Source organism: Anticarsia gemmatalis, chromosome 7, assembly GCF_050436995.1.
Source record: "Anticarsia gemmatalis isolate Benzon Research Colony breed Stoneville strain chromosome 7, ilAntGemm2 primary, whole genome shotgun sequence".
Taxonomy (NCBI): Eukaryota; Metazoa; Arthropoda; class Insecta; order Lepidoptera; family Erebidae; genus Anticarsia; species Anticarsia gemmatalis.
In genome coordinates, this window is record NC_134751.1 from 6,227,989 (window position 1) to 6,238,930 (window position 10,942).

Below are 10,942 nucleotides of genomic sequence, written 5' to 3' on the forward strand. Positions count from 1 at the left end.
CGGCCACGTGCAACCTGGGCCGAAACGTCAAGCATTCTATCGTATAATGCGTGTTCGTGTTATTCTTGTATTCTAATATATAATAGCGATGTGCATTTTTTTGTTACTATTCATGAGATTTTTTCCCATATTTTTTTAAATTCTAGGATCAAAACAACATAAATACCGAAGAAGTGGTGAAATATCTTACTAGGAAGATTATAGAACGGGTACTCTTGGCACTGCACAAGAAAGATAAATACGTCGTCGTTTTGTATCTACTGAGACAGGTGTACGATGAGTTAATACCTAACGGAGTAAGTAAAATACATATGAATTGCATCGCGCACTGTATAGATTATACTCAACATAATAATAATTTCTTAATGTTTTTTCAGCTCTGGCAACATTTCATTGGCAACTATGACCAATTAGAAGATACGGGTAATGTTAAAGACATCAAAAACAAATATTCTTGGTTACCTGAAGACTGTGTTAAGAAAGTTTTGAAGCTTATGGTTTGTATAGAATTCTATATTGTGAAACTCATTATATCAAACCAATAGTCATGTCGAACTTACAGCTTACTATTTGATAGCTTCAACTATACGTTGTGATGTCAAAATCATTATTTTAACTATTGGCAGTATTTAAAAAAAAAACTCTTTATGTGTGCAGGTGTCGAACGAAGACTTGTTCAACAGAATGAGTCTGGATAATGAGAACTTCTGGAAAGAGTTCCAACAGTCGGGTGATATCAACTTACTCAGCAAATTAAAGCTGAACGCATTCGAAACTGTCGTGGCGGTTTCATCGACGAGGCCCGATAGCGTCTACCGAGCGATCGTCGCTTTCGTTGATCAAGTATTAGGTTCGTCACTTTACTCGATCGTTAGATCTCTTATAATAATATTAGGTAAATTAAAAGTAAATAATGGTAATGCTGGTTGGTGGTCTAGGATGTGGCGTGCTACAAAACGGTGCGGCGGTGACCCGCGCAGGGCAGTGTGCGGCGCGCGGAGGAGCACGAGGCGGGCGCGGGGCGCGAGGCGGCGCGGCGCGGCCCGTTCTACTGCTAGCGCCGCACGCACACGACGCGCTCGCTGCCGCCGCCACCGGCCGACTGCTCACTCACGTAACTATAATAGATCTTATTCAAACATTGCTTTCTCCTCACACAGATAGTACATAATAATATCACTTCTATACACAGGTGGGCATCGAGGAAGGTCAAAGCGCATGGGAGGCGGCCCTAGAGTCGTCCCGCGGCGGCGCCTGGCTCGCCATAGTGGTCGGCGCCTCGCCCTTCACGCCTCAATTGCAGGCCTTCATCGCTTCGTATCTCGACTCGCCGGTGAATATCCTTGTTTCTCCATAACGGTATTTTTGGCGTGTTCCTTTCTAATGTCCTAAAATTTCAGGGCGACCGCTATCATGAAGAATTTCGACTATGGATCCTATCCGAGGATAGAGACATTCCTCCGTTGATATCGAACGCTTGCGTTAATGTTATTCTCGAGGTAAATATTGTGTGTGTACGTTTTAATGCGTCTGTGATGTTGCATCTGAGCCTATTCGTATTGAATATTTGTTGTCATTGAAGTCACCTGAAGGCGTGAAGAACAATGTAATGGCTACACTGTCAGCGTGGGGCAAGTACACAGCGGACGTGAATACAGTGAGGATGCACGCTGCGCTCGCGCTGTTCCACGCGCTCGTGCAGGAGCGACGCGCTTATATTCCGCAAGGTATTACGCTCATTTATACAATTTTTGGTCAATTCCCTATGGTAGTAAAGTTATGCACGACGAAGGTATTAATTTGCTGATCGGTTAGCCTTCGATTTTACTATATGACGTAAAGTCTAGTAAGTGTAAAATGCAAATGATTTCGTAAATCGTATACCTAAACGCGACAAGGATAGCTGGTAGGATACACAGACTTTATGTAAACGTAGTGACTAGCGATTCAGAAAATAACGGTGGTGTGTGCGCAGGCTGGACGCAGTGGTACGCGTGGGAGTGGGGCGAGGTGCGCGCGGGCGCGGCGGCGCTGCGGGCGGGCGCGTGTGGCCGCGCGCTGGCGGCGCTGTACGCCGCGCGCCTGGCCGCCGCCGCCGACAGCCGCGTGCTGGCCGCGCTGCGCCGCCGCTACCTGCAGCAACACGTGCTGGCGCCGCGCTGGGCGCCCGCGCCGCTCACGCACCCGCTGCCCGCCGCCACCGAGCTGCAGGTACCGCTCCGCTCACTAGCTACCCTGCTGCGCCGCCGCCGCCGACAGCCGCGTGCTGGCCGCGCTGCGCCGCCGCTACCTGCAGCAACACGTGCTGGCGCCGCGCTGGGCGCCCGCGCCGCTCACGCACCCGCTGCCCGCCGCCACCGAGCTGCAGGTACCGCCCCGCTCACTAGCTACCCTGCTGCGCCGCCGCCGCCGACAGCCGCGTGCTGGCCGCGCTGCGCCGCCGCTACCTGCAGCAACACGTGCTGGCGCCGCGCTGGGCGCCCGCGCCGCTCACGCACCCGCTGCCCGCCGCCACCGAGCTGCAGGTACCGCCCCGCTCACTAGCTACCCTGCTGCGCCGCCGCCGCCGACAGCCGCGTGCTGGCCGCGCTGCGCCGCCGCTACCTGCAGCAACACGTGCTGGCGCCGCGCTGGGCGCCCGCGCCGCTCACGCACCCGCTGCCCGCCGCCACCGAGCTGCAGGTACCGCCCCGCTCACTAGCTACCCTGCTGCGCCGCCGCCGCCGACAGCCGCGTGCTGGCCGCGCTGCGCCGCCGCTACCTGCAGCAACACGTGCTGGCGCCGCGCTGGGCGCCCGCGCCGCTCACGCACCCGCTGCCCGCCGCCACCGAGCTGCAGGTACCGCTCCGCTCACTAGCTACCCTGCTGCGCCGCCGCCGCCGACAGCCGCGTGCTGGCCGCGCTGCGCCGCCGCTACCTGCAGCAACACGTGCTGGCGCCGCGCTGGGCGCCCGCGCCGCTCACGCACCCGCTGCCCGCCGCCACCGAGCTGCAGGTACCGCTCCGCTCACTAGCTACCCTGCTGCGCCGCCGCCGCCGACAGCCGCGTGCTGGCCGCGCTGCGCCGCCGCTACCTGCAGCAACACGTGCTGGCGCCGCGCTGGGCGCCCGCGCCGCTCACGCACCCGCTGCCCGCCGCCACCGAGCTGCAGGTACCGCTCCGCTCACTAGCTACCCTGCTGCGCCGCCGCCGCCGACAGCCGCGTGCTGGCCGCGCTGCGCCGCCGCTACCTGCAGCAACACGTGCTGGCGCCGCGCTGGGCACCCGCGCCGCTCACGCACCCGCTGCCCGCTTCCACCGAACTACAGGTTATCCCGATATAGTGGTGGCAGGCTAAGTTCTTTGGCCGAAAATCGTTAATCTGCAAGCTTAACTAATTTTCAATTTTCAGGATTACATCGTTGCGTTCGATAATTTACCTAACATCGACACGCCTGCGCTGTTGGCGTTACCGGCCAACTGCCGAGTCGCTTGGGAGAAGGACACTGCTACAGATATCATTAGTAGGCTCAAAGGTAAATCACTCCCCTCTTTGACATACAGCGAAGTACGTACGTAAATAATAATATTTAACATTGTGACCAATTTTCAGAACTAAATTCAACCGTCAGTGCTCGAAATAAAGTCGACGGTATCACGCCTTTGAAGTCACTTTTATCACTATGGAAGAAGTTGATGTCGGGAAGTCCGTTCATTAAAGGAGAATACCAACCCGAAAAGGTATAAGATTGGGTGTTTTAATATAGAAATATGCTAAATATTACCAATAAACTTATGTTTAATGTAAATTTGTTTGGTTAAGGTGTGCGCGGGCTGGTGGTGGAGCGTGTGTGACAGCGAGGCGCGGGACGCGGCGCGGGCGGCGCGCGCCGTGCACGTGGCGCTGGCGGCGCGCGCGCACCTGCACGCCGCACCCATACATCACGTATGAGCTCCTAACTTACGTTATTAAAATTTTACAACTCTCCCATGTTTACCTTCCCGAGTTTTATTTTTAAAATCACGCTGATATTACCTTAACTAGTTATAATGTGTCAACCTCAAGCTAGAAATCTCTGATTTAAAATGAATCCAGGTAAAATATATTGCTGCATTGTCAACAAAGCTTGCTCAACGTTATAGAATATGTTATGTGATACAGGCAAATGAGGAATGGCAGATGTTATGGAGCGGGCCGGAGGAGGCAGACGCATACGTGCGCGAGCTCGGCGAGCGAGCACGCGCCGCCCTTAACAGACTCACTATGACTAATCCATTGCCGGACTATATGCCGACAGGTAAATTATAATTTTCAATACTTATTTGTTTTATAAACCTTTCAAAACAGTGATCATGTCGTGATCAACATTCATCAAAAACCCATTTTTTTACATCTACAGAAGTAGATTTGCGGTCATTCGTACGTCCGTCGCGCGTGGTGTGGGCGTTACGAGTCCGCACAGCAGCGCGCCTCGCTTGCCCTATAAACTCGCTCGTACTTTCCGTCAAGTGGGATTCTAAAGGTAAAACTAATAGTAGATTATTACCGAATTTGTTAAGAAGATTTATTTAGTTATAAATCAATTGTTTATATGCTGTAATGTATTCATGCATTACGGAGAATCTCGCTGCTACATAATTAATTAGGTATTTCAATTTGCCCTTTAATTGTTTCGTTCGTACTGTGCAGACGTACAAACAGACGGGATGGTAGTGGTGGGGTTGAGGCTAGCGGGTGCGGAGTGGCGCGGAGCGCTGGCTCCCGCCGGTCCCGCCGCACCACCGCACGTGCCCGCGCCGCCGCTCGTCCTGCGCTACGTGCTACAGGTAACATGACAGTGTATCACTCATACCACTAATGACTGGCCTTGCATTTACCGTTTAATAAATCAGATTCCAGTTCAAAATATTTAATATACAGAATACTATTGTACTCTAAAGGTATTCTATTATCTCGGAATTGCGGTTTGCCTCGACTAAACATGGCCCACGTGTACATGAACGACGTTATTTTATCGTATCGCATGGTAGCAGGGCGACAGCGGCGTGTTGTCGGAGAGCAGCGTGGTGGTGCCGCTGTACATGTCCGCCGCGCGCGCGGCGCAGGTGCTGGAGGCGCGCGCGCCGCTGGCGCCGCACTGGGACGTGCACAGCGCCGCGCTACACGCGCCCGCACTGCTGCTGGCGCCGCACCACGCGCACTGGTACGTACACAGGTGCTGGAGGCGCGCGCGCCGCACTGGGACGTGCACAGCGCCGCGCTGCACGCGCCCGCACTGCTGCTGGCGCCGCACCACGCGCACTGGTACGTACACAGGTGCTGGAGGCGCGCGCGCCGCACTGGGACGTGCACAGCGCCGCGCTGCACGCGCCCGCACTGCTGCTGGCGCCGCACCACGCGCACTGGTACGTACACAGGTGCTGGAGGCGCGCGCGCCGCACTGGGACGTGCACAGCGCCGCGCTGCACGCGCCCGCACTGCTGCTGGCGCCGCACCACGCGCACTGGTACGTACACAGGTGCTGGAGGCGCGCGCGCCGCTGGCGCCGCACTGGGACGTGCACAGCGCCGCGCTGCACGCGCCCGCACTGCTGCTGGCGCCGCACCACGCGCACTGGTACGTACACAGGTGCTGGAGGCGCGCGCGCCGCACTGGGACGTGCACAGCGCCGCGCTACACGCGCCCGCACTGCTGCTGGCGCCGCACCACGCGCACTGGTACGTACACAGGTGCTGGAGGCGCGCGCGCCGCACTGGGACGTGCACAGCGCCGCGCTGCACGCGCCCGCACTGCTGCTGGCGCCGCACCACGCGCACTGGTACGTACACAGGTGCTGGAGGCGCGCGCGCCGCACTGGGACGTGCACAGCGCCGCGCTGCACGCGCCCGCACTGCTGCTGGCGCCGCACCACGCGCACTGGTACGTACACAGGTGCTGGAGGCGCGCGCGCCGCTGGCGCCGCACTGGGACGTGCACAGCGCCGCGCTGCACGCGCCCGCACTGCTGCTGGCGCCGCACCACGCGCACTGGTACGTACACAGGTGCTGGAGGCGCGCGCGCCGCACTGGGACGTGCACAGCGCCGCGCTACACGCGCCCGCACTGCTGCTGGCGCCGCACCACGCGCACTGGTACGTACACAGGTGCTGGAGGCGCGCGCGCCGCACTGGGACGTGCACAGCGCCGCGCTACACGCGCCCGCACTGCTGCTGGCGCCGCACCACGCGCACTGGTACGTACACAGGTGCTGGAGGCGCCGCACTGGGACGTGCACAGCGCCGCGCTGCACGCGCCCGCACTGCTGCTGGCGCCGCACCACGCGCACTGGTACGTACACAGGTGCTGGAGGCGCGCGCGCCGCACTGGGACGTGCACAGCGCCGCGCTACACGCGCCCGCACTGCTGCTGGCGCCGCACCACGCGCACTGGTACGTACACAGGTGCTGGAGGCGCGCGCGCCGCACTGGGACGTGCACAGCGCCGCGCTGCACGCGCCCGCACTGCTGCTGGCGCCGCACCACGCGCACTGGTACGTACACAGGTGCTGGAGGCGCGCGCGCCGCACTGGGACGTGCACAGCGCCGCGCTACACGCGCCCGCACTGCTGCTGGCGCCGCACCACGCGCACTGGTACGTACACAGGTGCTGGAGGCGCGCGCGCCGCTGGCGCCGCACTGGGACGTGCACAGCGCCGCGCTACACGCGCCCGCACTACTACTGGCGCCGCACCACACGCACTGGTACGTATACATACAAATACCATTACTAATTTATACTAAGTACTCTGTGACCTAAAACAGTAGCGTTTTCCACTGCAGATAACGAGGTTTCGGATTCCTTGCAAAGTATTTAGTATTTTCTAATTTAGATTATATTATTTTCCATAGTAGCCCGGAGTCTGATAACTTGCCAAGTAGTCATTGCTATAGGCTCGCCCCCTATTATTATTAGACTATTCCTTCCGATATAACGGGCGTAAAACTATTAACTTTCTAAACAAGCGAGTCTTCGGTTGATAACTCCAGATGAGTTATTTTATATTTGTAATATTACATTTAAATTAAACTGTAACCCTGGGCATTGCTTTGATGATGATTTTTGTTTCAGAGATATGTTTCGTTTCCTGCTGTCTACTGATTAATTAACATATCAATGCACACTGAATTGCACAAGCTGGCTTTAAACCAAAGATTCATGTTAAAATAACTTGCATCTGAATATGTTACTAGTCTACAATACTGATTTCCTGTTACATCTATCTTCTATCATTTGAAGTGTTTGTGATAAGAATAACATTCAAACTGTTATAGCTCGAAATAAGCACTATATTATTTATATTAATTAGGTCCATTATTTTAATAAATACAGTACAGTACCACAAAGCTCGTTGTGTTAATTCAATATACTTTTCCCTCTTTAAAGTACCTTTTACCGTACTGTTATAAGTATTTAATTACAAAATAAAAGCATGTTTTGTCGTTATTCAACGTTTATAGAAGTTTTCCTTTACAGCCCTATTTTTAAGTCGTATAAGGTTTTCCGATCTAATAGACAGAAAACAACTCTTTAGCTTTATTTAATGATTAATGAAAATTACTTGGAACTTGGCTAGCTACTCCTTCCCAATTTGGGAGTAGACCCTTTCCCAACAGAGGGACAGTAAAAAATTAAAATAAGACTTAAGTTTTTTTATCATTTTTATTACATAAGTAACAATAGAACTTAAACAAATAAATTCTACATAGGACCAGGCCACAGCACACCGCTACGATGACGCACCGCAAACATTTACGACGCTTGTCTATCGACCTCGATTTAGCGATACGTCGACGCAACGTAATATCGTAGCTTTGCCCTAATTTAGACGCACATTACAAACACAATATTCAAATAAAAGAGATCAATACAGTAGCCAATTATTAAAAAAAAACTTAAAGATATTACAGCCTCGTAGCCTCGGGTTTTTTTAAGAGTCTAATCTTCTTAATTCTGAAAAAGATGAAATAATATGATTTTTTTAATGAGAATACGGATACTCCAAGGAGGCTAGAAGAAAAAAATGCCAAATTCCTTGACAATACGTTTTTGAGAAATAAAACATGTGCCGTCTTGTGGTGGGATAAGCTCAAGACCAAGAATAAGACAATTTCCATCCATCGTCTATCCACCGTAATTTACATAATATATTAATCCTTAGGTAAGTAGACAGGTAATTAAAATTAACTGGTTCATACCCAATGGAGAACGAAATAAAAAAGAGAACCTTTGTTATCTAGAAATTGTTAAACAGAATGATTTTTATAATAATACTAGCTGACCCGCGCAACTTCGTTTGCGTCACATAAGAGAGAATGGGTCAGAATTTTCCATGTTTTTGTAACACTTTTTACTGTTAGGTACTCTGCTCCTATTGGTCGTAGCGTGATGATATAAAATATGCTTTTTTTTTCACGAAAAATATTCTCAATATTATTTATATCTCTTAGTACAACGATGTCGCGCTAAGGCATATCCGCCATTAAAACAGTTGCCATGGCAACGGAATTTTGTTAATTTAATGTCATTATAATATTGATATTTCGCGACTTCGTTGAATTTTCTGAATTTTCCCGGGAAATGCGTCATTTTCCCGGGGTAAAAAGTAGCCTATGTCCTTTCTCGGGTATCAAAATATCTCCATGCCAAATTTCATGCAAATTGGTTCAGTAGTTTAGACGTGATTGAGTAGCAGACAGACAGACAGACAGAGTTACTTTCGCATTTATAATATTAGTATGGATGCTATTCTCGACATTTCTCGACATTCATAAAATACTCATAGTTTTTAACCGGTGTCAGATAGATTTATAAATCGTAAATTAATTTATACTTAATTATTTAAATTAAATAATCACCTCAAAATAACTAATTATCTGTTTCATAACATCTTTCTTTGGCATCATAGTCGGCACAACCACTTCACCAGTCGATTGTGGCGTGACGTCGCTGATAGGGGCATCTATAAAGAATTATAATTAAGATATCAACAAACGAAACTCTATCAATTAAGTATTTGAAGCAATTTTTGTACCAACACATTTCTATGTAGGTACTTGGGAGAAGAAACGTGCCCACCCTACTATGACGCCGACTGTACTATGCACTTCCGTAGGAATAGGTACTACATGGTACATCACTTGGTACTTGGTAGGTACATGGTAGGTAGGTACATTAATTTGATGATGGTTTACACCAAATCGAAGAAATAATTACTAGGAGCATATTTTATTTATATTTTGGTAATGATAAAATAAGTATATGAGTAGATACTTACAATGAGGAACAATTTGAAATATGTAGGTATTCCGAATAACGTATACAAATAAAGTCACTACAACGGCAACTGCTGACGCAGCCGAAATCCATATTTGCTTGCAGTAGGACTTGCTTTCAATTTTGAACAATTCGAGAGACACACATTTTTGTTTCACGTCATTCTGGTTTATGTAAATATTGACGTTTACATAGCTGAAATCAAAATTAAGCTCAAATCAATAAGTAAAAAAACTTGGGTAGGTATTCATCAATGCCGACCCCAACGTAATATAAGTAGTAAGTAGGTAGGTACCTACTACTATTACCTACTGATATTTTATTGGGCAAGGTTTATACACACTATACACAGTACCATCTCTCTCTGTTTCTTTAATCGTAAAGGGTTCCAAATCACGTAGGTATTTCTACTAGTGACTGTAGGATCGTAGTACCTCGTAGTACCTAGATCGACTGTAGTAGTGTAGACCTCTGTACAGTCACTAATTAAACAATAACGAGATAAGAAAATTGAACTTACCCCTCTACGCAGGGCCCGCACGTACCAACGGATCTGATGCACGTGTTAATTGCTTGATGCTGGGGTGCGTGTCGACGTAAAACGTCGCAACTCAAACATTCTTGACAAACATGCGATTGTGCTTCACAATAAAATCCTTCCGAACAATGTGTATCTTCTGTGCAAGATATCGGCTGCGCATCCATAGCTGAACACAGTAGCATCACACAAATAAACCTGGAAACAACATTACCAAAGATGCCTAGGAAATTACTTATAATCTGTAGGTATAAATACTTATCTTTCCTTATAGGTTTAGGTAGGTACCTATACCTAAATTCGATTTGTTGTTTGAAGTAGGTAACTCAAGTAACAAGTAAACTAGATCTGTACTTAGTATCTAGTTAAATTGAATCCAATAAATTAGAAGAGATATGTAAGTACTTAGATAGATATAGGTACATACCGAAACATATTCTATAAACGACTTAGTAGATGTCCCATTCCTCTAAAGCGAACTGGCTTATCACCCCGCACAATATTACACCATATTATTTTTAAGTACGAAGCCTGGTTCACTCTACAACACAAATAAAACTGGCCGACTAGGGATTAACGAAGGGAATAAAAGCTTATTTTCAAGTAAGAACCTGTGCCACTTGATAATAATTGAACAAATACAATAATCATGTCACGACATGTCGGCGCGCGGGACAATAGGCTGTTGTAATTTTGGGTAACTTAATACACCACGCAGATAAGTTGTTGCTTCACGTTTTATTTATTAAGAATTGTTTAAATATTCTAGTAAATGGATGAACTATACCTAGTTTAAAAAAAAATAGTGTCATCACTCATGTTTGTGTAAGTGAACATCCTATACTAAGTAGGTAATATTGTTAATGCCAAACGTTAGGATTTTTAGACGGATAATTGAATGGATGTTTGTTATTCAATCACGTAATCAACTTCTGAATTAAATGCAACAAAAATATAGTAATTATAAATACTTTGTTGTTGAAAATAGGTACTTAGAAAAGCTGCAGCACTTGTTTCATCAAAAGAGCCGCTCAAACGAGGGACTGTCCTCGGTGTCCTTTTTCGTTCTTCACAATACCGTATTGAATAATGTACACAACTTTAATAAAAT

General features: G+C 49.2%; 3 protein-coding genes across 3 annotated transcripts in view; 2 read left to right on the forward strand and 1 right to left on the reverse strand.

Moving 5' to 3' along the window:
- The window catches only part of btv (dynein cytoplasmic heavy chain beethoven), a 41,747-nt gene extending 39,092 nt beyond the window's left edge, over positions 1-2,655 (forward strand). Inside the window, exons 54-61 of the mRNA XM_076116692.1 lie at positions 147-296; positions 378-497; positions 658-850; positions 939-1,114; positions 1,193-1,333; positions 1,401-1,499; positions 1,583-1,727; positions 1,976-2,655. Coding sequence (XP_075972807.1) covers positions 147-296; positions 378-497; positions 658-850; positions 939-1,114; positions 1,193-1,333; positions 1,401-1,499; positions 1,583-1,727; positions 1,976-2,544 — 1,593 coding nt within the window. The 3' untranslated portion in view covers positions 2,545-2,655. The remainder of the gene's footprint in view (positions 1-146; positions 297-377; positions 498-657; positions 851-938; positions 1,115-1,192; positions 1,334-1,400; positions 1,500-1,582; positions 1,728-1,975) is intronic.
- A 360-nt stretch (positions 2,656-3,015) lies between these two features.
- LOC142974197 (uncharacterized) lies at positions 3,016-7,329 on the forward strand (the record flags this gene model as incomplete). Its single annotated transcript, XM_076116360.1, has 9 exons — positions 3,016-3,153; positions 3,394-3,517; positions 3,595-3,722; positions 3,805-3,927; positions 4,144-4,279; positions 4,382-4,504; positions 4,672-4,808; positions 5,013-6,011; positions 7,089-7,329. Coding segments are annotated over 9 exons (1,938 nt in total), but the record flags the coding sequence as incomplete, so codon positions are not given.
- A 341-nt stretch (positions 7,330-7,670) lies between these two features.
- Positions 7,671-10,469, reverse strand: LOC142974162 (uncharacterized). Its single transcript, XM_076116325.1, has 5 exons — positions 10,259-10,469; positions 9,814-10,029; positions 9,295-9,488; positions 8,876-8,979; positions 7,671-7,970 (listed from the first exon to the last, which is right to left on the reverse strand). The coding sequence occupies exons 1-5, from the start codon at positions 10,264-10,266 to the stop codon at positions 7,965-7,967; spliced, it is 528 nt and encodes a 175-aa protein (XP_075972440.1). The 5' UTR covers positions 10,267-10,469; the 3' UTR covers positions 7,671-7,964.
- Positions 10,470-10,942: the final 473 nt, after the last annotated feature.

Coding starts and splice junctions, on each gene's coding strand:
- LOC142974162 (XM_076116325.1), bottom strand. Junction 9,489..9,813: donor TGCGGGCCCTGCGTAGAGGG/GTAAGTTCAATT, acceptor TTTTGATTTCAG/CTATGTAAACGTCAATATTT. Junction 8,980..9,294: donor ATTTCAAATTGTTCCTCATT/GTAAGTATCTAC, acceptor AATTCTTTATAG/ATGCCCCTATCAGCGACGTC.